Genomic DNA, 25,780 nt, shown 5'->3' with positions numbered 1-25,780 from the left:
GGGGCGGCCTTACCTGCTTCAGGCTTCCCGCGAATCAAATGTTCGCGGGAAGCAGGGGAGGGGGCGGAGACTTTGGGGAAGGGGCGGAGTTGGGGCGGGGTTGGGGACGGGGCCGGGGCCCAGTGGAGTGTCCTCCTTTTGGAGGCATAAAATATGGTAACCCGAAGGTACACAATCTGCTTGCAGGCTACACAACGAAGGATTGGGATGTAAGGCTCTGCAGGGAGGCCCTCAAAAGACAGGAAATGCTAAAGTTAAGGTTGCATGGTACAGTAGAACCTCAGAGTTATGAACACCAGAGTTACGAACTGACCAGTCAATCACACGCCTCATTTGGAACTGGAAATACACCATCAGGCAGCAGCAGAGACCAAAAAAAAAAAGGCAAGTAGAGTACAGTACTGTGCTAAACGTAAACTGCTAAGAAAATTGAGGGAAAGAAGCAATTTTTTTCTGCATAGTAAAGTTTCAAAGCTGCATTAAGTCAATGTTCAGTTGTAAACTTTTGAAAGAACAACTATTTTGTTCAGAGTTACGAATAACCTCCATTCCCGAGGTGTTCGTAATTCTCAGGTTCTACTCTACGTATGTGATTATGATAGGCTTTGAGTGCATGGTCGTGTACTATTTCTCAGATTACACAAAGATCTTTCTATAACCTTAGATATCTGTCTTGTGTTTTGTTAGTGTGCACCAGTGAGGTCAGGGAAGAAAGGAGTCCATGAATATTAGTCATGAAAAGGACACAAAAAGTAAAACAGTTAGGATTAAAAAAAACCTCTGTAAGGGTTAAAGTACAAAATACACGAGTAAGTAAGGTCTAAACCACACAAACAGAAAAGGAATGTCAATAAAATTAAATAAATAAATAATTAATACAGTTGTATTGTGCAACAATAGGCCTTCCTCCTTTTTCTCTCTTGTCTGTATGCAATATAAGCCCAAGCACTTATGAATGTGTTTAACTTTAGTTATACAAGTAGTTCCACTGAAATATCTGTGAAGATTAAATTTTAAATTTGCACGCAAGCATATTCTGGCCAGAAGTGCCTCTGCGTTCTTGCAGTAATGCACCAGAAACAGAAAGGTTAAAGTAATCAAGTAATGTATTTATTGTGAATTATTCACTCAGTTCTAAATACAAATATAAAAAGGACTGTAAATGAATTACATGCATGATTCTTTGCAAAGTAATGTCTGCATTAAGTTTGAAGAAAGTAACACATGGGCATAACAAAAAAAACCATGAAATATTAGAATATCCACATTCCTAGTACAACTCTATAAGGGTATTTCCCTTAGCAACAGCTTTTTGAAAGGTATATTGGTGTCCAAAGGGGGTAAATACTTGCTTATGTGTAGTGGCAAAATAATTATAATGCATACTGTTTAACGGGAAAATCTATTTTTTATAAAAGAAGTATATCACTAAAGCTATATTACGGCATTATGATGATGAGCTCTCTAGTATAAGTGTTTAAGAAAAACAATAGATATTATTATACATGTACCTATTTTCTTACATACTATATATATACATAAGGCACCAGTCCTGAAGAGATTTGTGCATGTACTTGACATTACACATTAATCCCTTCATTTCAGTGCGAGAACTTGCAGTTCTGTAGCATATGTGTACAGTTTCGCAGATTTGGGGCCTAAGATAATGATTTTTTTTTTTAATCCTGTGTTGGGCCCCGAACCTACAAACGCTTATGCCCACTTTATACACGTGACCAGTCACAGTGAGTGCAGTGGGACTTCGGTTCGCTTAAAGTTATTGATAGAATCATAGGGTTAGAAGGACTCGCAAAGGTCACCTTGTCTAACCCCCTACCAAGAGGCAGGATTTGTTGTGTTTAAACCACCAAAGGCAGATGGCTCCAGCCTCCTTTTGAAAACCTCCCGTGAAGGAGCTTCCATAACCTCCCTCGCCAGTGTGTTCCATTGTCCTACTGTTCTTACAGCTAGAAAGTTTTTCCTGAGATTTCATCTACATCTGCTGTGCTGTAGTTTGAACCCAGTGCCTCTTGTTCTGCCCTCTATGGCAAGAGAGAACAACTTTTCTCCATCTTTTTTTTATGGCAGCCTTTCAAGTATTTGAAGACTGCTCTCATGTCCCCCCTTATGTGTAAGTGTTTCCAGGATCAGTGCCTTTTAATTTTTGAACAGTAGTTACGTTGGTACAAGAAGGTATTGTAATACATATGCCCAAGGGGGCAGAGTTAAGGTTGTGTGGTCAGCTATAGCTTTTGCATTTCTTGACTTTTGAGTGCTTGTCCAGGCAAACTTTACCTCAGTAAACAGATTTAAATCTGGACTTTTAATTAAAGGTACGCCCGACACCTCTCTTTGATCCAGGACTGGAGAGTATAGTGTCCTTTGCGAGGACATGTTTTAAATTAAGCTTTTCAGACAAATGGAAGAATGTATTGTCCCCTCTCTATTGGGTGCTTTAGATGGCTGCAATGCCCTAGCACCTCACACAGTTCCCTGCTGCATATTAAGACTCCTTTTTAGGCATGGATGTAATCTTCTAGAAAATGCCCTGAAGATTTGAGCAATCTACCAGTTGCAGGCTCCCATGCAGCCTTTTTTTCCATTGTGTAAGCATGACAAATCATTAATTTTTGATTGATTGCTTTGAATTATGGGAGCTCTGACAGCCTTTCTGTAGCTGAACAGCTGTATAACAAATGAACATATCAGTGTTCACAAAAGATTGGAGATCTAACAGAAGCAATAACATTGTCAACTCCTCCCTTCTGGCTTTTCCCAGGCAATGGAGGGAGGAAATTTTTTACCAGAAATTCCTCAAGTGACTTAAAAAAAAAAAAAAAAAAAAAAAAGCTGGTTTATAATTGAATTAAATCTTTATCACTTCATTTCTAGTAGACTGCTCCAGCCATCAGAACCCCAGAAATGCCTCTGCTTTTAATAACTGAGATAAATCTCCACTAACAAAATTTCACATTAAGAATTTAAAAATAAATACAATTGCAATTTTGGTTTGCTATTCCTTTAAGATTTCAGAATTGCACCAGTGCACTAAATGTGACCTCTTCAACTTTTAAATGAAGAATTTATGCTGGCTTGAAATTTATGAAATATTTCAGCATTAAAGAAAGCCCTTTTCCCTCAGGAAAATTGAGCAATAAATCACAGCACTCTCGATTTACAGCCCTACAGCCGGCCACGGATAGGATTTTTTCCACCCTTCGTTCTGGAAAGAAAAAAAAAATGTAATCATATGAGACAGCTTAGCTGCTATCCTCCCACTCTCTAGAATTTTTAATTTCAGCTGTTTCTGCTTGGATTTATTTCCAATATTCCTGCTCGGCTTTTCAATTTCCTCAGTTATTAAATTTTAATTCAGTGCATTAGCATTTAAATTAAAAAAGGGTTTATTTTATCAAAATCCTTGGCTAGCCCCCATCTTGCTGCACATGAATTGCCTGTTTCTGCCATTTGCACAAAATGTGAAATGCAGTTAATGTCTTATAACTTATATTTGCACAAATTCAGAAATAAAATTTCTGAGATTGGAATAATATTGTCTTTCCAAGGAAACCTCTCATCAGCGGATGGGGGAAAAGGCACAGTGCCTAGCAGCTTTAAGAGTTAAAAAGAGTAGCCGCTTCCTGAGAACACAGATCTAGCAATGAAAAGGTCACGCATTAGACAATTCAGAAATAAATTATGAGTGAGGGGAGGGAGCTTGACCCTTTCCAATTACCGAGTGAGCCAGGTTTGTTTAGAAAACAACAAAACCAGTCTTCTAACTGAATCTGGAGATCCAGAGGTCACACTTTCTACAGACTAACTGGTAGGGGATGGTTTGTCCGGGGGCGGGGGGCTCGAGTGGGCTAAGCACAGGACCGAGACTCATGTCTCCCAGGTTCTAACTCAGCTCTGGCACTGTGGCTTTGGCCAGGTCACTTATACTTGTGGTCTCAGCGTCCTCATCTGTGAATGGGGCTCATAGAGTGCCTGATGCACAGGAGAGTTGTGCAGATTGATTGACAGGGAGACAGGAGAGCTGGCTCTGCCACAGACATCTTGTGTGTCTTGGGCAAGTCACAATCTCTCTGTGACTGTTAGTTCCTCATCTGTACAAGAGGGATACTACTACTTCTCACCTGTGCAGTGGTAGGGTGAGGATGAGACTCATTAGTGTCTTCAAGTGCTCAGACGCTACATAATAAATAAATGACACAAAATGTCCCTAGTCAAACACTACAGCGAGTGCTGTTTTCAGAGCCCATGGCTGTGCCGTCCCGTGGGAGCTTTGACCAACGTGTACGTCTTCAGGTCTCTCCCATAGTGTGTTAAAGGGACATGGTCCTGCTGAGGCCCAAATTTTCACCTCCTTGGACAGCTGCAATGTAGAAACGTGCTGTCCCACCCTCCATCTGGAGGATCTCTTGTCCCCCTTCACACAGAAGGCCACTGAATTATGTGCTGCCAGGCAAATCCCACCGGTGCACAGGCTATGGTGGTGCTGGTCTTGGGACCCTGCATCACCCCCACACCGGGCATTCGCCCACCTGCCAGCAGCTGCAGTTCTCAGTGCAGAGAGAGCACAGGAAAGACTGAACGAGTCACCAAACCAAAGGATCTGCTGAAGTGATCCTCTCGCTTTGTTTGGGAACTCTGGCATTCTCATCGCCCCGACAATGAAGCTTTATTTTCTTGGACAGAACCTTCAGCTGTTCCCAGTTACAGGAAATGAAACCAGCCTTTCCCTTTGCTCTCGCATTGGAAGGATCCAGTATTGTAACTGGCGCTGTCTCAGACTGGCGGGAATGAATCTGCTGCTGCTTTTTATTGGAGGCCCCAGCTCAACATAAAACAGTGCAGTTTGCCATTTAGCTGGTTATTTATATTTGTATTTTTCCAGAAAGTGCATAAGAGTGTGGGTCATTGTTATATCTGTTGGACCCACACCACATGCTCCAAAATTGCCCCACTCTGAGAAATGGGCTTTGCAGGAGAGATGAACACAGCTTTAAAATGATCCAAAGAAACTCTGGTGCTGATAACTGGGAGGGGGCTGATCTCACTGCTTGTCACCATAGGGTTCGGTGCTCAGCTCATGACTTACCGCAGTTTAGGGCCCAAACCTCCTTTTCATGTGTTCTCCTGTTTGGCCGTTCCTCCAACGACCACCTCTGCACTTCCTCCATGCTGACCCTCACACATGGAGTGCCTCCCTGAACTGATCCCACAAAACTGCTTCCCTCTTCTCCCCATCCCTTCTCAGAAGCCACCTGTGCTGTGAGGACCTGCAAAAAATCAGCCGACTCGTGAGAGCTGGCTTGGGGAGCAGTTGGAGATAACGTTTTTTTAAAGCCCCCTTCCCAACACTTTTCAGCTGTTTGGAATCAGTGAGTTGTATGCAGAGCTTGCCCACGTTACTGCACGGCCTTATTGCCATAACCCTCGGCTTCACCACCATCTTATCTCACTTGTTGATCTCTGCCATAAATGAGGCCTTGATCTGACAAAGACTGACAAAGACGCACACGGTTAGCTTTAAGCTCACAAGCAGTCCCACCAAATTCAAAAGTTAAGCATGTACATACGTTTTTGCAGGATTGGGGCCTAAAACTATAGACATTTCAGTGGCCAGGACTGTGGTGTCCTAATGACAATTGTTATTATTTATGATCATCCTAGCACTTATGAGCCAAGTCATGGACCAGGACCCCAGTGTGCTAGGTTCTGTACGAATGCCGGATAGAGAGATGGTCCCTGCCCCAGTGAACTGGCAATCTAATGTGTCTACACAGCACCCAGCAGGATGGGGAACTGCTTTCTGATTGTGGCCGCTGGCATTTCCAAAGTACAAATAATAATTTCTGTCATCCATTGCCCCTCACTCAACTCCCGTTTTCATCCAGAAGAAAGGGGACTGAAAAGTTGGGGGTGGGAGGGCAGCCTGCAGGATGGACAAAGCGAGAGACTATCAGTGCAAAATATTATCTTGTTATTATTGGGAAAAGTTACAAAGTGTGAATCTCTGCTCTGTCTGACCCTAACCAGCTCTTCTTTGTCTCTTGTTCTCTAGGCTGATGAGAGCAGCAGTACTGGGAAGAGAAGCTCTTCAAGCAGGTATGTGGCTGTATTTCTCTCACCTCTGGCTGTGATGTGAATAGTCTTGGCAATTCTGTCTTTGTGCAGTGCCAATCTCTGGAGTAGGAGCCAGAGATGATAGCCACAGAGCAAGGTATGGGGCAGGAGCCTGATTAAAGCATAGGAACCATAGGCTTGTTTCTAAGGCCCTGGCTCCTAGAATCACTCAGTTTCTAGTCTTCATGTCTGTAAAGAACAGCTTGCCCTGAGTGTAACCAGTGCAGGGGCGTCTGCCTGAGTCTGCAGGCAGTATCCTGCAGAGGTAGTAAGTTGGTGGCCCCATGTCTGCTATGAGAGGAGACTAGGCCCTTTCTTGTTTTGGGCAGGGGAGGGCTCCCACTGCCATGACTCTGGGCTGCAAGCCACCCTGCTGCTACTCAGGAAGAGAGTGGCCACCACCACAGGGCCCTGTGCTAGGTGTCCCTTCCAAAAGTGAGGCAACCCAGCTGCTGGCTGCAGTGCATCCCAGGTGGCAGGGGACAAGGAGGTGACTGCCACAGCAGCCTCTCAGTGGTCAGGACAAGGGGAAGCCCAGCCTCTGCAGCTCCTGGCACACAAACAATCCTCTGCTCAGGTGGGTGGGGGCTGAGTACTTTCTCCTGTGCAGACAGAAGCAGTGTTAGGCCCCCCACGGCAAGGCTCTTGTGTTGGCTAGGGTTACCATATTTTGTGCCTCCAAATGGAGGACACTCCACGGGGCCTCGGCCCCGCCCCCAGCCCCGCCCATGCCCCCTCCCCAACTCCGCCCCCTCCCCAAAGTCTCCGCCCCCTCCCCTGCTTCCCGCGAATATTAAATTCGCGGGAAGCCTGAAGCTGGTAAGGGAGGGTGTGGGGGGAGCAGGCGCGGCCCAGGCTGGCCCCCCGGCAGCGCCAGCCTGGGTCGGCTCGGGCCCTGGGGTGCCAGCCCCGGCCGACCACCCCCAGCCCGCCCAGCACTGCCGGCCCCCGGCGGCCCAGCGCACCCCCCCCCGCTATCCCGGCCCGGCTCCCGGCCCCGCGGCCCAGCGCACCCCCCGGCGGCCCGGCCCCGTGACCCCGGACCGGCCCGCGGCCCCGCGCACCCCCGGCTCCCCGCCCAGCCCCGCGGCCAGGCGCACCCCCCCGCTACCCTGGACCGGCTCCCCGCCCGGCCCCGCGGCCCGGCGCACCCCCCCGCTACCCTGGACCGGCTCCCCGCCCGGCCCCGCGGCCCGGCGCACCCCCCCGCTACCCCGGCCCGGCTCCCCGCCCGGCCCCGCGGCCAGGCGCACCCCCCCGCTACCCCGGCCCGGCTCCCCGCCCGGCCCCGCGGCCCGGCGCACCCCCCCGCTACCCCGGACCGGCTCGCGGCCCCGCGCACCCCCCCGCTACCCCGGACCGGCTCCCCGCCCGGCCCCGCGGCCCGGCGCACCCCCCCCCCGCTACCCCGGCCCGGCTCGCGGCCCCGCGCACCCCCCCGCTACCCCGGCCCGGCTCGCGGCCCCGCGCACCCCCCCGCTCCCGCGGCCCGGCGCACCGCCCGGCTCCCGGCCCGGCACCGCGCCCCCGGCTCCCCGCCCGGCCCCGCGCCTGGCCCGGCACCATGCCCCCGGCCCCGCAACCCCGGCCCGGCCCCGCACCGGCCCGGCCAAAGAGGTCCCGCCCGAGCCCTCCATCCCTCCCTCCCGATTTTCCCGGACATGCCCGGCTTTTGGGGATTTCCCCCCGGACGGGGATTTGAACCCCCAAAAGCCGGACATGTCCGGGAAAATCCGGACGTATGGTAACCCTAGTGTTGGCGATCGCTGCTGCTCCAAGCAGAGCTGGAATTGTGGCATTGTGGGTTTGTGCCTAGACCCAGTACTGCCCTCTATGGTTCAAGGACTAAATTCTGCCTCTGTGGTGAGAGCCAGGGGCGGGGGCAGTGGGAGTAGCAGTGAGAGCCAGGGGTGAGGGCAGTGGGAGTAGCAGTGAGAGCCAGGGGCGGGGGCAGTGGGGGTAGCAGTGAGAGCCAGGGGTTGGGGCAGTGGAGGTAGCAGTGAGAGCCAGGGGCGGGGGCAGTGGGAGTAGCAGTGAGAGCCAGGGGTGGGGGCATTGGGAGTAGCAGTGAGAGCCAGGGGCGGGGGCAGTGGGGGTAGCAGTGAGAGCCAGGGGTTGGGGCAGTGGAGGTAGCAGTGAGAGCCAGGGGCGGGGGCAGTGGGGGTAGCAGTGAGAGCCAAGGGGGAGGGCAGTGGAGGTAGCAGTGAGAGCCAGGGGTGGGGGCAGTGGCGGTAGCAGTGAGAGCCAGGGGTGGGGGCAGTGGAGGTAGCAGTGAGAGCCAGGGGTGAGGGCATTGGGGGTAGCAGTGAGAGCCAAGGGGGAGGGCAGTGGAGGTAGCAGTGAGAGCCAGGGGCGGGGGCAGTGGGAGTAGCAGTGAGAGCCAGGGGTGGGGGCATTGGGAGTAGCAGTGAGAGCCAGGGGTGGGGGCATTGGGGGGTAGCAGTGAGAGCCAGGGGTGAGGGCAGTGGGGGTAGCAGTGAGAGCCAGGGGTGGGGGCATTGGGGGTAGCAGTGAGAGCCAGGGGTGAGGGCAGTGGCGGTAGCAGTGAGAGCCAGGGGTGAGGGCAGTGGCGGTAGCAGTGAGAGCCAGGGGTGGGGGCATTGGGGGTAGCAGTGAGAGCCAGGGGTGGGGGCAGTGGGGATAGCAGTGAGAGCCAGGGGTGGGGGCAGTGGCGGTAGCAGTGAGAGCCAGGGGTGGGGGCAGTGGCGGTAGCAGTGAGAGCCAGGGGTGAGGGCAGTGGCGGTAGCAGTGAGAGCCAGGGGTGAGGGCAGTGGCGGTAGCAGTGAGAGCCAAGGGTGGGGGCAGTGGGGATAGCAGTGAGAGCCAGGGGTGGGGGCAGTGGGGGTAGCAGTGAGAGCCAGGGGTGGGGGCAGTGGGGGTAGCAGTGAGAGCCAGGGGTTGGGGCAGTGGGAACAGGAAAATGTATCACTTTCTTTTCTAATCTATAAAGTGTCTATGTGAAAACTGGGGGTTCCTGACTCAGCCCCATTCCAAGCAGAGAAACCCCCTAGGAAGCAGAAGGAACAGTGTGTGTGTGTCTGTGTGTTGGTGAGGTGGGGAGAGGCTGTACAGAATAAATGAGGAACATGATTGGGGCGAGGGACAGACTAAAGGAATCTGACATGAAGGGGTGGGCCCCATCTCCTGTCTAGTTTGTGCTATTGGGGAATCTCGTGTTCACTGGTGTTTCTGAGGCCCCATTAGGACCAGTGATGCACCGTGTGGCTAGGATCATGGGGTGATTTGCCCCATGGTGTGTCTGTATCAGGATTTTTTTATTTTTATTGATGAACATTTCTATAAAGTGAGAACGATAAGTCTTGGAATTGAATAGTGTGACGGGGTTCGACTCACCATGCTGGCCATCTTGGGGATTAGCTCTGCAGGTTAGTACACCCCCTCCTGATGGTGCCTCACCTGCCATCACATCTGCTCTCTGACCTGCGTCACTCCAGGGACCACAGCATCTGCTTCATGACACGGCCCTCTGGGTGTGTCACCATCTGTGCTTCCCCATTGCAGTCCAAGTGTCCAGCCACTTCTCTAGTGGTGAGTAGGGAGAGGGATCCAGGCCCACCCATTACTCTGGGTACCGACCCAGGGACTCTGTAGATGGCAGCCACATGCTTTGTCCCCTCCTACTTCCCAATACATTTCCCTGAACCACTTCCCCCTTCTTCACCCTTACCTCAGGGCTTCGGCAGGTCAGTCCTAGCAGCCACCCAGGAGCTCCCTCTCACTCCCCCGGTCTCTTCCAGCACTGCTCAGTCCAGGGTGCTAGCTTCCATCCATCTGCTAGGAACCCAGTTCTCCCTCCTTGAGCTCCAGGCAGCGACTGACCCTGTGGCTCTTCTTATATGGGGCTGCTGGGCCCTGATTGGCTGCTCCTCGCAGTCTCTCTCCTATTGGCTGTTTCCTATGCAGCCTTCCTTACGGCTGTAATAGCTCCTTACATGCCAGTGTGGGGCAGACGCCCCATCACAATAGCAATTGCTTCCCCCCACAGTTGCCAGCTCTTGACATTTTTCTCAAGGGACAGTTTTTCAAACATGCAGAAGGGGAGCGGTTCAGTCTCCAGCCACCAGAGAAGTTGGGTAAATTCTGGTCAATTTTAAGGTATCTGCTTCTATGATGAGTAGTAGGAAAAGACAGGGGAAATCATCAGGATGTTGCCAGAATGTGACATACCCTGTTGGGGGCTTGACCCCACGCTTGCTTCAGAAATTTTCCCTCGTCCATCCCATCCCTGCCCTTAAGCCCCAGATCTGACTTCACCCATCCTTCCTTCCTTTCCAATTGTCTCGTCTCAGGAGCTGCAGCTGAGACATTCAGCCATCGGGGAGCGAGGGGGGGGGGAGATGAGCCCTGGAATCTGTGCTCTTAAGCTGTAGGAGTGCACAGCAGTGCTGCAGCTGCCTCTTGCTTCCCCAAAGTCCTGGGAAACAGGCCAGGGCAGAAATTACCTAGAACGGATTTACAAAACCTGAGGCAGTCCCATGAGCGTGCAGTTTACCCTAGAGTTGACTGCATTTCACTGTTGGGTGAACTGATACTTATCTACCCAGAGAGCAGTTCTTAAAGAGCTGTGGGAACCTGCAGGGTGAACGGCAGTCTGGAAATATATGCTGTCACTGGCGGAGTGGTCAGCCACAAAGCCTTGGCGGTGTGGAAGAATGGCAAGTTTGCTGTCTTTGTTGATCAGACACAAACGTGCCATAAGCAGCCTCCCATTCCACAGTTTAGCTGCACGTGCCAAAGAGCTCTGGGTGAGATGGTGTGAGCACGGAGCAGGAAGTGGCTTTTTCATAGAATTAACTTTGCTCAATAATAATCCAATTATTTAGCGGGTCCTGAATGTACTGTAAGAGGCAGCCTCCCGCCTGTTCCTTATTGAAATGCTGACATTCAGCCAGCTCGTAAAGGAGCAAGCAAGATCAGGACAAAGCCAGCTACTAGCAAAGTGACAAACTCCGGGGTTCTCAAACTTCATTGCACCGTGACCTCCTTCTGACAACAAACATTATTGCACAACCCTAGGAATGGAGACCAAAGCCCAGGCCCACCTGAGCTCTGCCGCCCTGGACAGGGAGCCAAAGCCAAAGCCCGAGCCACACGACTCTGGGTGGGGAGGCCAAAGCAAAGCCCAAGGGCTTTAGCCTGTAACCTGAGCCCTGCTACTTTGGCTTCAGCCCCAGGCAGTGGGGTTCGGGCTTCAGCTTCGTCCCTGGGTGGTGGGGCTCGGGCTTCGGCTTTGCCTCTGGCCGCAGCAAGCCTAACACCAGCCCTGGCGACCCCATTAAAACAGGGTCGTGACCCACTTTGGGGTCCCAACCCACAGTTTGAGAACCTCTGAACTCATCTACCAGGAGAAAACATTCCATGGGAAAAACGAGAGAGAGAGAGAGAGGAGGAATGTTGGAGTGGAGAGGGGGCCACTTGGTACCAGTGGGAGGTGGAGGAGCACAGATCAAAATGCAGAGGGAGTTCTGTGTCATATGCAAGACAATGGGGCAGCGCAAAAAGGGGGCTTCATGGTTCGTGCAGGGGTAGCCATGGCGAGGAAAAGAGGAGAGACATGACATGCAGGGAATACATCGGCACGGGGGGGCCATATGGCACATATGGAGGGGGAAGTGCCATGCAGAGGAGGGGATATGGCACACCTGTGGGTGGGCGGTGCATTTAAATGGGATGGGGGGATGGGGAGAGGGTGGGTTGGGGAACATCAGAGTAGAGAGAGGGGTATGTGACTGGTATTATAAGAAGGAAACTAATGTGGCTTTTCTAGCAAGTGGTAAAGTTTCTAAAAATGCCCAACTAACTTAGGGGCCTAATGAGACTTAGTCCCTTTTGAAAATGGAATTTAGGTTCCTAAGTCACTTAGGGCCTGGTTTTTAAAGGTATTTGGGCTGCTAACTCCAATTCATGAGTTAGGTGTCTAGTAACTATGAAAATCTGGCCCTTAGGCTCTTTTGAAAATTTTACCCAGCAGCTTTTTCTGAAGGTCTTGGGCTGTATTCATGGCTGTAACCTAATTAATTAGCTCTTTGTCGTAACGTTGTAACTGAGCTGTAAGATCGTAAATCTTTTCTTCCTTTCTTCTGTGGTGGGCAGTCGTCTTGTGTGTGGAATGAAACCATGTCCAGGGCAGTGATTACTGTGGTGTAGGCCACTGTTAGCAAATGCAGATTCATGTAATGGAATTTCTTTCAACTACCACAGCCTGCGACAGACCGACAAAGCCATTGCCACCTGGCGGCGAGATCTCAAAGAACTCTCCACCAGCATCTGTGTATTGGCGGTTGTCAGCACCTCGGCCTGGAACACTGCTCCATCCGTGATCGCAGACAGAAGAGTGCTGGTTGTAGGGAATGGCGCGAGCTCACTCACAAGAGATGAATCACAGGAGGCAGGAGAGGAATCACAGAAGTTGTTGAGTTTGATCCCAAAACCCACAGGTCCACGCGCTTCTAGCTAACTTCCCCTATGTATCTCACAATACACAACGAGAGAACTCCCAGAATTCATAGAGTCCAGCCGTGAAGCAAAGCATCACGGGATACCCACCTAGAATGCTGTGCACAAAATCATCCCAAAGTCCCTGCAGTGAATACACACCAATCCGTACTGGGGTAGAAACCATTTTATAGAGTGTACGGAGTTATTGCGGACTGCCTAATACGCACCAGTTAGTGCACAGAAATTCAGTGTTCATAGAATCATAGAATATCAGGGTTGGAAGGCACCTCAGGAGGTCATCTAGTCCAACCCCTTGCTCAAAGCAGGACCAATTCCCAACTAAATCATCCCAGCCAGGGCTTTGTCAAGACTGACCTTAAAAACCTCTAAGGAAGGAGATTCCACCACCTCCCTAGGTAACCCATTCCAGTGCAATCATAGAATCATGTTCGTTAATACCCTCTCTCCTGCCCCCCATGTAGATAAGGCCTGAGTCTGTTGTCAGTGTGGCTTTCTCATCTGGCTTCAGGGGGTGCATAGAAGCACTTCAGTATAATGGATCTCCTCTGGACATGATGCTTTTATCCTGGCATCTGAAGCTCCTTGACACTGGGCACCTGAAATCACTCCCCAGCATCACTGCTCAGTCCCTCTTTTAAAGCTTTATATTGTGCTTTTGTTTTCCCCCCATTTGCTCGGACGTGCAATTCTGTCTGTCTGCTAATTAAAGATCTGCTGAAGTTTAATCCATCAGGTGAGGCACATCCTACCATGGCACAACCAAGCTCTTGTCTTCCAGCTGCTCTCTCGTATCTTCCAGCCGCCACTATTAAAGCAGTATCGTTTGGTTATCCGAAGAGTGCCATCTTCCTTTCCCTGTATTCACTTCCCACACATCCCAATTGCCTATTACTTCGTTGCTCTCACTTGCTGAGGACTTCTGGACTTCGTTGCTCTATCTTGCTTAAAAATGATAAATAATGGCATGTCCAGATGGTCTTCAGGAATGCTAGGTGGCCGGCACAGCTTAGGAAGCCTCCTGGGCATCCAGTAGACCATATGTTAACAGGCCTTTTATTATACCCCCAAAATGTCCCTACTGAAGTGTCACTAGTACGAGACTTACGTATTGTTAGGCTCAGCAGAGTTCAATTTTATTTTTTTATAATTTTGACAGAGAATATCGATGTTTATTTTTCAACATTTTTTTTCCACTTTGTATCGATTTAAATTTTCTCAGGCTGCGAAAGTGTGGGGAAAGGGTTCAGACAATTATTGAATAACAGTAGACATTGAGATTCCAAAAGTTAAAGCTTTATAACCATTAAAACACAAATTGTCAACAGCACTTGTCAAAATAGACAAAGTAAATATCCTTAAATCAAACTCTAATAAAAGGTCTCAAGCAGCCATCATTCTTTCTCTGCCTATCTGTAAATTTTGATTATTATCAATGGAAATATTTTTTCATTGGTTTGTGTGTGTACAGTGAAATCGTTTACTGACATTTACTGATAAAAATGTAATCCTTCCAAGCCCACATCCTGTACATGCGGAAGATATTTGACGAGGTGCAGAGAAAAAACAAAATAATACAGGGTTTGGCAAGCCTGATGGGCCAGAGACAATGGAAGTAGCAGAGTCTTTGAAAACTAGCCTGGACAAAGCACTGGAGGGAACAGCTTTGTATTGGCCACCAGAAGGTGGATGGATACAGTGACCGAGTAATTCTTTCCCTTTTCTAATTTCTCTAGTCCTGCCAACATCTAGTTCAATTTCCTTAGTTTTCAATAAGATTTTTTTAGCATAGGAATTACTGGGTGTATCGCGGTGTAGCAGGTGCCTCTAATGGTGGCACAATTGTGTCCTTCAGTTTTTCTGTAGTCACTTCCCTTCTGAATGTGCAAAAGTTACACCTGTGTTGTTTTGTGCCTGCAATTCCTTGTTGGCATAAACCGTACCACTTAAACAGGCGAGTACCCAGTTTGTGCCCACAAAGAGACACTTAGCTAAGTGCCAGAATGTATTCCCATAAACTTGTGTGCACAAAGAATGAGGGTTGAAGCTTCCCAGGTGTGATTTTTTCACAATCTTTACATTTTTTTGGAAAACGTGAGCAAAGTCTTTTTCGCCATTTTATTTTATTTATGTGAAGGTGAAAAAAACCTTTACTAATTTAAAAAAAAAAATCTAGGCATGCTTTTAGATAAGCTGCAAAAATGGCTGAAGTTTGACATTTGTCTTTGACAGAGTCCTCAACGAGGCCTTTGTTTTGTTGGAGATATTTGTTATTGCTTTTATAAAGTTATGACCATTTGAAACTGTCCCTTGTTAGTTGTAAGCCATAATTTAAGCTCTTCACTATTACTGGATATCATAAAATATACAGGCAGGTTAGGGTTGCCAGAGCAACCGTATCTTTTTAGAGTTTCTGAATTTGGTGTGCTTGATCTCACAACCTTCTTGTAGCAGTCCTCCTTTATAGTCATTTATTCATTGCATTTAATTGATTTCATACAATTTAAAAGTCTTGGCTTCTGCTGTTTCAATCTGAAGTGTCTAGCACTTGCTGCCTTTGAAATAGCTACAGTTCACTCTGCAGCTGTTTTAAACTGAGAATTAGTGATGTTAGACGGAAAACCCCAACTCCTTCCTAACCTCTTCACTTGCCTGTGATCCCCACATATCAGTGCATGTTCATTAATGTGAAATTTCGAGAACTTGACAATAGTGATTAAGGGCATGGAAAAAACTTTGTTATGAAGGGTGACTGAAAAAAGAGGACTGTTCACCTTAGAGAGGAGACAAATGAGAAGGGAGTGTGGGGGTGACAATGTAATGAATGGTCTAGAGAAGGTAGATCAGAATCTTCTATTTTCCCTGTCTTAGAATGCAAGAAAAAGCGGATATTCAATGAAATTAAAAGGTAGCAAATTCAAAACCAATCAAAGGAAATACTTTTTTACTTAAAGCCCTCTTAGCAGTTAGAACTCATTGCCACAAGATATTGTTGAGGCCAAGAGCTTAGCAGGATTCAGAAAGAGATTAGACATTTATATGGATATTGAGACCATCCAGAGCTATAAGAATGAATATTAAAAGAAGAAACACGTGTTTTGGAAGGGTTGTGAACCATTCCATTTCAGGGCAAAGCCCAGCCTGAATTCAGGTTAAGAGGGAAAAAAATCCCCGAGGGCAAGTTATCCTACAACTGCCTGCTGCAGCGTTTCATGCACATCCCTCTGAAATATCTGGTACTGGACTAAATACACCACTGGTCTGATCCAGCGTGACAATCCGTGTGTTCCCTAGGCACCTATGGTAGAGATCCTTTTGAGGGGGTGGGAATTGTTCAGAAATACACTGTTTTCACTTGGTAAGTGTTGGGGACCTCACTGATACTGTGGTGAAGCTAATTACTCCCAAACAGTAAATGTCAGCATTCAAATGGTGGGCTTTGGATCTTACAACACAGAACAAAAACAAATGTGCAATTATGTCTGACAAACCACTTAGCTCTTGTACTTTCCTGTGTCACTAGGGTCCCATGCAGCCTCATGCAAGATGCAGTTTTGTATAATTATTGTTATTACCTGGTGTGTGGCTGAGGAAGGAAGGATAATTCCTCTGTTGGCTGTTTATTTTAAAGAATTGTTAGAGTTGTTTTCATCCTTAACTGTACTTTAAAAGATGTGAGGCTCCTGGTGAATAAATCAGCCTTGACCTAGGAACTGGCTCGGCTTGGGGGAGGGAATGGAGCTGGGCGCAAGCTTGGACCTAGCTATGATACGGCTGTCACTACAGCCCAGTTAGATGTTGTGCAGACGTGACTTAATCGCTTTCCCTTAACTGAGCTAAACCCTGGACCTCCCCGGGTTAGAGCCTAGGTGTGAGGACGCAGCTGGATCCGTATTACAATGTTTAACTATGTTGTAACCAAGGTCCCTAAAGCAGCCTAGCCCTGCCACAATGCAGGTGGCCAGTTTGCAGCTGGGTTCCTGAGTAGCTTGAGCTGTAGCTTAGAGAGGATGTGGCTTTAATGGCTGTGGGTGGAGAGGATGAGGAAGCAGTAGCCCCTCCTCTGGCTCTCTCCTGGTCAGCCTCAGCAGCAGCTCCCTCTCTTGCCCCCGGGCAGCCATTCCCTGCTCCGATTTGGGACCCTCCCGCTAAGGTCCATAGAAAGGGGGTCCAAGCACTGCCAGGGGACTTCCTCCTGGTCACTGTGGGAAAATCTCACAGCACCTCTGCTGCCATCATGAGGGGCAGCGCTAAACTGCTGACTCCCTCTTTCGCCTCCATGCAGTTCTGGCTTCTCTGTCAGGGATCTGCCATCAAGCAGTGATGTCCCCAATCTCCTGAACCCCCCCATCTTGGAACAGGATCCCACAGCCTGAGGGGAGGAGACACAGTTTGGGAATTCTCTGTGGTGAGTTGTTCAAAGAAACAGAACTGCAGGTAAGTAATTTTCTCCTCTGGAAAGAAGCTATATGCAAAGGATTCCCAGCCCTGGAGAGTAAAAAATCTCGAGATTCATCACACATCAGAGCCAGAGGAAGGTATTGCTAGTTAGGCAAGAAATTACAGAAGTTCTTCTGTCATAATGAAACTTGATGCAGTCTTACAAGGTCTCACAAGCCATGCCCCAAAACACCAACCAACTTAAGAGGGAGAGGAAAAGATCGGGTCTCCCCAGGTGAAATACCGGGACTGAAGCTAAAGGAACACCACACAGTGAGTCTTTCCTTAAGGCTAAACCAAAGCAATAATGCCAGAAATGTGTATGCAGGAGAAATGATGACAACTCACGGAGACATCCAGTTTCCAGTGGTGTGATCAGCATGTGATCTTAGGCAGCAGACCATCTTGCCCAAATGTGTTAGAGGAATTTGAACCTGTCTCACCCTAAGAAGCTCACACCCAATGGTAACATTGTGAAAGAAGAATTCTAAGTCAATAATTTTTCCTTGGATCATCTAATTCCACTCTAAGGTCTGGCCATTGGGTATGTCTACACTACGGGATTAATCCGAATTTATCTCATTCGAATTTGGGAAACCGGTTGTATAAAGTCGAATGTATGTGGCCACACTAAGCACATTAATTCGGCGGTGTGCGTCCATGTACCGGGGCTAGCGTCGATTTCTGGAGCGTTGAACTGTGGGTAGCTATCCCATAGCTATCCCATAGTTCCCGCAGTCTCCCCCGCCCATTGGAATTCTGGGTTGAGATCCCAGTGCCTGATGGGACGAAAAACATTGTCGCAGGTGGTTCTGGGTACAGCCTCACCCTTCCCTCCCTCCCTGCATGAAAAAAAGCAATGGATGGCAGACAACCATTTCGTGCCTTTTTTCCTGGGTGAACACTGCAGACTCCATACCACGGCAAGCATGGAGCCCGCTCAGCTCAAGACAGCAGTCATGAACATTGTAAACACCTCGCGCGTTCTCGTGGAGTTTATGCTGAGCCAGGACCAGAAAAATGAGGCGAGGAGGCAGCGGCGGCGGCAGCGCAGCGACAAGCGTGATGAGGACATGGACACGGACACAGAATTCTCTCAAACGGCGGGCTTTGGAGATCATGTTGTTAATGGGGCAGGTTCTATCCATGGAACGCCGATTCTGGGCAAGGGAAACAAGCACAGACTGGTGGGACCGCATAGTGTTGCAGGTGTGGGATGATTCCCAGTGGCTGCGGAACTTTCGCATGCGTAAAGGCACTTGCATGGAACTTTGTGACTTGCTGTCCCCTGTCCTGAAACGCCAGAATACCAAGATGAGAGCAGCCCTCACAGTTGAGAAGCGAGTGGCAATAGCCCTGTGGAAACTTGCAACACCATACAGCTACCGGTCAGTCAGGAATCAATTTGGAGTGGGCAAATCTACTGTGGGGGCTGCTGTGATTTAAATAGCCAAAGCAATCACTCAGGTGCTGCTACGAAAGGTAGTGACTCTGGGAAATGTGCAGGTCATAGTGGATGGCTTTGCTGCAATGGGATTCCCTAACTGTGGTGGGGTGATAGATGGAACCCATATCCCTGTCTTGGCACCGGAGCACCAGGGTACCCAGTACATAAACCGCAAGGGGTACTTTTCAATGGTGCTGCAAGCACTTGTAGATCACAAGGGACGTTTCACCAACATCAACGTGGGCTGGCCGGGAAGGGTTCATGACGCTCGTGTCTTCAGGAACACTACTCTGTTTAAAGGGCTGCAGCAAGGTACTTACTTTCCGGACCAGAAAATAACCATTGGGGATGTTGAAATGCCAATAGTTATTCTTGGGGACCCAGCCTACCCCTTAATGCCATGGCTCATGAAGCCATACACAGGCAGCCTGGATAGGAGTCAGGAGCTGTTCAACTACAGGCTGAGCAAGTGCAGAATGGTGGTAGAATGTACATTTGGCCGTTTAAAAGGTCGCTGGCGATCATTACTGACTCGCTCAGACCTCAGCCAAACCAATCTCCCCATTGTTATTTCTGCTTGCTGTGTGCTCCACAATCTCTGTGAAAGTAAGGGGGAGACCTTTATGGCGGGGTGGGAGGCTGAGGCAAATCGCCTGGCTGCTGATTACGCGCAGCCAGACACCAGGGCGATTAGAAGAGCACACCAGGAAGCGCTGTGCATCAGAGAAGCTTTGAAAACCAGTTTCATGACTGGCCAGGCTACAGTGTGAAATATCTGTTTGTTTCTCCTTCATGAAAACCCGCCCCCTTTATTGACTCTGTAAGGAACCCACCCTCCCCCTTTCCCCAGTTTGCTTTCAAACCAAATAAAGTCACTATCGTTTAAAAATCATTTATTCTTTATTAATAGATTATAAAAAGAGGGAGGGAACCCGGGTGGGGTTTGGGAGGAGGATCGGCGGGAAGGAAAAGGCCACTAAAAAAAGGTTAAAAAAATGACAGCCTTTTGCTTGGGCTGTCCACTGGGGTGGAATGGGAAGGTGTACGGAGCCTCCCCCCCCTGCGTTCTTACACGTCTGGGTGAGGAGGCTATGGAACATGGTGAGGGGTTAGGGGGGTTATACCGGGGGTGTAGTGGCACTCTGTTATCCTGCTGCCGTTCCTGAAGCTCCACCAGATGCCGGAGCATGTCTGTTTGCTCACGCAGCAGCCCCAGCGTTGCATCCTGCCTCCTCTGATCTTCCTGCCGCCACCTCTCATCTCGAACGTCTCTCCTCTCCTCACGTTGGTCCCTCCTGTCCTCACGTTCACTGGCTTCTTTCCTATACTTTGAAACCGTGTCCTTCCACTCATTCAGATGAGCTCTGTCACTGCGGGTGGATTCCATGATTTCTGCGAACATCTCGTCTCGCATCTTCTTTTTCCGACGCCTTAGCTGTGATAGCCTTCGGGACGGAGGAGGGAGGCTTGAAGAATTTGTAGCTGCTGGAGGGAGGGAAAAAAGGAGAGAATTTTTTTAAAAGATACATTTTGCAGAACAATGCTTATACTCTTTCACGGTGACCAAAACTATTCACATTACATAGCACGTGTGATTTCTGTGCAAGGTCGCATTTTGCCTCTTAATATTGAATGCCTGTGGCTTTGCTGCTAGAGATCACAAACGCAGGTCCGGGCAACAGAATTCGGCTTGCATGCGGCCATGGTAAGCCATTGTCTTTCGGCTTCTGCGCCCTCCTTTCCCACATACCAAGCAAAGCCCGTTGAGTGCTGCGGTTTTCCTGTTAACATTCAGCAGCAGAAAACAAACTAACCCCCCGCCCCCCATCCAATTCTCTGGATGATCGCTTTATCCCTCCCCCCACCGCGTGGCTGGTATCAGGGAAGATCCCTGCAGGAACCAAACTAACACCCCCCACCCTGCCATGAATTCTCTGGGATGATCGCTTTACCCCTCCCCCCACCGCATGGCTGGTATCAGGGAAGATCCCTGCTAGCCAAACGCGAAAAGCTCTGGGCCAATTCCTCTCCCTCCCCCCCCCCCCCCCAAACGCTTGGCTAACTGCAGGGAAGGATTTCTTTTCAGCCACAGGCAAACAGCCCAGTAGGAACTGCCACCTCTGTCCCCTTAATTAAATTCCCGTATTTCAACCAGGTTACCATGAGTGATATCACTCTCCTGAGGATTACACAGCGAGATAAAGGACGGATGTTGCTTGAATGCCAGCAAACACCGGGACCATACGCTGCCAGGCTTTGTCATGCAATGATACCAGATTACTTGCTGCAAGCATGGCGCGGTCAAGTGTCCTACCATGGAGGATGGAATAAGGCTGCACTGCCCAGAAACCTTGTGGCAAGGCTTTTGGAGTACCGCCAGGAGAGATTCATGGAGATGTCCCTGGAGGATTTCCACTCCATCCCCAGACACGTTAACAGACTTTTCCAGTAGCTGTACTGGCTGCAAATGCATCCCAAGTCCTCAGGGCAAAGTAATCATTGAAAACCCTTGCTTTTAAAACAAGTTTTATATTTTAAAAGGTAAACTCACCTGAGGTCCCTTCTATGGGGTCGTGGTCTTGGATACTGGGTTGGGACGGTACTTCAGTCAGGCTGAGAAAAAGATCCTGGCTGTTGGGGAGAACGGAGTGCTGGGTGCTCTCTGCAAGCTCGTCATCCTCCTTCTCCTCTTCCCCATCCGCAGAATCCTCAGGTGTAGCTGATGAGATTATCCCCGCCTCGGAATCCACGGTCAGAGGTGGGGTAGTGGTGGCGGCCCCCCCCCTAGAACTGCATGCAGCTCGGCGTAGAAGCGGCATGTCCGCGGCTCTGACCCGGAGCGACCGTTTGCCTCCTTTGTTTTTTGATAGGCTTGTCTGAGCTCCTTGACTTTCACGCGACACTGATCTGAGTCCCTATTGTGGCCTCTCTCCATTATGCCCTTGGAGATTTTTTCAAAAGTTTTTGCATTTCGTCTTTTTGAATGAAGTTCTGCTAGCACTGAATCCTCTCCCCATATAGCGATCAGATCCAGTACCTCCTGTACGGTCCATGCTGGTGCTCTTTTTTGATTATCGGCCTGCATGGTTACCTGTGCTGATGAGCTCTGCGTGGTCACCTGTGCTCTCCACGCTGGGCAAACAGGAAATGAAATTCAAATGTTCGCGGGGCTTTTCCTGTCTACCTGGCCAGTGCATCCGAGTTCAGATTGCTGTCCAGAGTGGTTACAATGGTGCACTGTGGGATAGCTCCCGGAGGCCAATACCATCGAATTGCGGCCACACTAACCCTAATTCGAAATGATAAAATTGATTTTGGCGCTACTCCGCTCGTCGGGGTGGAGTACAGAAATCAATTTAAAGAGCCCTTTATTTCGAATTAAATGGCTTCGTTGTGTGGACGGGTGCAGGGTTAATTCGATTTAACGCTGCTAAATCCAAATTAAAGTCGTAGTGTAGACCAGGCCATTGTGGGGGTTGTTCCCATATTGGTGTATTCTCTACTGCTTTATATAGTTCAACTGTAAATGTCACCAGTGAAGGGGCTGCCAACCCTTTATTTGCACCAGTCCTCAGCACAACGGCTCTTGCTATCATGCAGTTTTGTCTACTCTTCTGTCCACATTTCCCTTTGCTTATTTTCGTCCCACTGATCCTGCAGTTCTCATCTCCTGGATCAGCACAGTATCTGTCTAATCTAATCCATTTTAAGCATTTATATCATGTTTGTCTCTGTAGTGTCTGAGGACCTACAAATATCTGTGGGCAGTTATCATATCGTCCCCACGAGTCATCTCTTAGACAAGCAATATAGACTGGGTTTTTCATTTTTTCCTTGTATGTAAATCCTTAATTATTTCTGTGTTTAAAAATTTAAAGATGCCGGCAACCATTTTATTATAGACTTAAATTTAGTTTTTAACCTCATTTGTTTGCAAGAATTACATTTTTTCCCTCACTGGTTACATTCTTTCCCATTTGGCAAACACTGAGCTTTTCCTGTTTCTTACGATGGATAAGGCAATAAGTGCTTTGTTAAACTTTCTTCTTTGAACCATCCTCAAGGTGTCCTTAATAAGAACAGCATAGTTCTTGGGATTAATTTTGTTAATACCGTATGAATTCTCCGTGGCTCTCAATTTCTGTTCTGTTTTGAATTTTAACTTTTGTTTGCTAGAATTCGGTCAACCTGATAAAGTTCTATACTTTACCTGTTTTAAAAAGAGCTGAAACAATGCAGCTTCCCTGGAGGATGGGCACACAATTAAAATACTGTATTTAGATTGCCAAGGAGATTTTTCAGCAGGTATGACAATTGAAGTCCAGTTTGGCGTGTCTGCTTCTTAATTTCATGTAATGATCCCATTCTCATACTGCCATTGGTTTATATAACATAGTTAAGTATCAGAGGGGTAGCCATGTTAGTCTGAATCTGTAAAAAGCAGCAGAGGGTCGTGTGGCACCTTTAAGACTAACAGATGCTCCCAATACTTCTGTTAGTCTTAAAGGTGCCACAGGACCCTCTGTTGCTTATAACATAGTTAGTCAGTTAATTTATAGCATTTCTTTCACTAACCAAAGTTTAGGATGTGAAGGCTCTTACAGGCAGCGTTATGTGACCCGGATATGTAGCCAGTCATGAATGTGGTGGAGTGAAATATATTTGGCTCTTCTTTGAGATGTTGCTGTTGGTGTATTTCAGGACTCTAAAGCCCCAATGAATATTACACCATGTATAATTGTGTCCACTTCCTGCCCTGTGGTGTTGCGAAACATTGCTCTGGGCTCTCCAACAGCTGTTGCATTTTGCTCCAGAGTTGGCAGCATTTCAGTGGTGGGTGAAATGGTTCTGTACACTGTGTAATTTCTAAAGCACTTTTAGATTCTTCTGAGTTAAAGCACTATATCATGACACTTTGCATTTATTTAGCACCTTTCATCCAGGGAACCGTAAATCTTGGTCTTTGTGCCTACATGATGGTGTCTTGCCAAGCTACTTTTCAGCCCATGTTTTGGGGGAAGTGTTCTGCTTTGGAGGCAAGAGCAAGGAAGGGTGCTGTGGGCTCATTCTTCCTTCAGAAGGGCAGTACGGCAATTTACTTCACATTTCTTCCTTCTTCCCTTGTGAGCACAAGGCACTTGCCAGAATGCTTGCATGTGGCTTGTGGCCCAGCAGCTGGTTGGTGGGATGCCTTTGCCTCCTCTGTGGCAGTGGGGATGGAGGAGTTTTAGTTTCATCATCCACTGAGCCGCAGTCTTGCCAGCATGTGCCTGTTTCTAGAGTGCCAGGAGGGGGTTGAGGCTAATCAAACCGACCCTGAATTGGCTACAAGTTGCTGAGGTTGATTTAAATCAAAGCACAGGATGTTGTAAATATCCATCGTTGACTTGATCTATGAACGGAATGGCAGAGAAACCCCAGCTCCCTGAACATGCTGACCTACACAGCAAGGGACATAACCTGTTTCCCACTTTAAATATAACACACAGCAGTCACTTCTGCCAACCAAAATGCGGACCAGGCATTGCCTTTCACCCCACATAATCGACCAAAGGTGAGGAAAAATAATCACACCGCAAACTGCAAATGCCAGCGAATGCTGAGTGAAAATGGGAGTGACTTGTTCTGCATAAGCAGGCTCCTTGCTCCAGCACTGGCCATAGGTGCTGCTGCTGATGTCCGTCTCAGGCATGATGGGATATCTCATCACCAACAAGAATTCAGCAGTTGTGGTTCAGCAACAGTACTCAGACTGTGGCTCTCACAGGGCCTAACGCAGTGGGATCATGCTACTACAATACAAATAAATTGTAGTTGTTGGGTTTTAAGATTAAAAGAGTACATCTGTACTGGACGAATGACCCATTACTAATTGAGCCATTAATCATTAACTCGTCTGACCAGATCCCTATAACTGGTGTTGGATTATGACTTTTATCTGCTAGTGTAGATGAAACAAAACTGTTTTAAAATTCTTACAGAAAGCATGATAGAGACCTGGTTGAGCACGGTATCCATCACACTTCTATAACAATGTTGAAAATGACTGGATCTTTCCATATACGTTAGCTGCTAAGTCACTCTCAACGTGACTTGAGGGTTAGGCCAGAGAAGACCTATTGTAGAGAACATTGTCAGTTGGGGTCATCTTCCGTGTGTAGGTGGACATGAAATGAAAGAGCTAAACTACTTTAGAATTATTTTGCTCAGCTGTCTCTAATGGCATGTGTTGGACAAGTAGAAATGTAGAGAACAGCTGGAAAATTCTGTTCATCTTTGAAGTTAAGACATTTGAAAAATTCTAAACAATAATCTACCTCCACCAAATGTCATGGGAAGAGCTGCAGTTTATAAACAGACTTTTTCTGTACAGCTGTATCAGAATAAAATGCTAGGTCACCTGATAAAATTCCATCTTCATTACTCTCTTGATTTCCCACACCCACCCACTCACTATTATTTCCGCAGCTGTAATGGGTTTTTATCACTTATGGAGAAGTCCAGCTTTGAGTTGTGCAATTTCTAAGAATTTGAGAAATAGTAAAGATGCCTTTATATGTATCTTACACTGAGACCAAGTTAGTGTGAGTTCTGGGTCTCCACTTTCTCAAAGCACCAAAATCCTATACACTTTTATTTTCTGGGGACATATCAAGCTAGCTTGCATCTAAGAGCCTGCCAGGAGAAGTGCAGTGCAGCTCTTCTAGACATTGATAATTGTGCGGCAGATAAAGTGATCAGAAATCTGGCAGTGGCAGTCTCTTCTGAATTTCTCCTGCATGGCATGATGACTTTTCTGTCCCTTGTTTTAACATACACTGTTCAGGCCTGTGTTGGAATATGTTTGTAGCAAAGCCTGTTTCCAGAGTATGTGCATTTCATTTTTTCTTCATTGTCTCTTGTCAAAGATTCTCTTCTCATATCCTCATTGCAGTTATGGCATTTCCTCCTCATTGATCATTAGCTTGTCAAAACTATTTTGCTGCCGTGTTTAACACTTGAAGCATATTTTTAAGGTACAGTCCTCCAAATGAGTGCTGCTGAGGCCCGGCCACTGGAGAGTTGCATGTGTGTCCTGGTTAATTTTAGGTTATTGTAATTAGTATATTAATGATAAGGATCTTTATTAAATTTCTGTATAACAAAGAGCTAGCACACCAGCATTGTAACAAACATGTATATAAGACCATACACAAAACCAGCACTGACATTGCAAATAACACACAAAAATTGACAATGGGAGAACCTCTAAAGGATTAGGGTTCTAGCAGGGTCCTGCAGAGA

At 48.1% G+C, this 25,780-nt stretch overlaps 1 protein-coding gene across 9 annotated transcripts in view; it reads left to right on the top strand.

Moving 5' to 3' along the window:
- ZNF618 (zinc finger protein 618) overlaps positions 1–25,780 on the top strand; it is a 273,275-nt gene that overhangs the window by 131,890 nt on the left and 115,605 nt on the right. For all 9 annotated transcript variants that reach the window (XM_054007916.1, XM_054007915.1, XM_054007910.1 and 6 more), the window contains exon 2: positions 6,071–6,114. In XM_054007916.1, coding sequence (XP_053863891.1) covers positions 6,071–6,114 — 44 coding nt within the window. The remainder of the gene's footprint in view (positions 1–6,070; positions 6,115–25,780) is intronic.

Source organism: Malaclemys terrapin, chromosome 17 (genome assembly GCF_027887155.1).
Source record: "Malaclemys terrapin pileata isolate rMalTer1 chromosome 17, rMalTer1.hap1, whole genome shotgun sequence".
NCBI lineage: Eukaryota > Metazoa > Chordata > Testudines > Emydidae > Malaclemys > Malaclemys terrapin.
The sequence above is the reverse complement of the archived record's forward strand: the minus strand, read 5'-3'. Positions and strand labels throughout refer to the sequence as shown.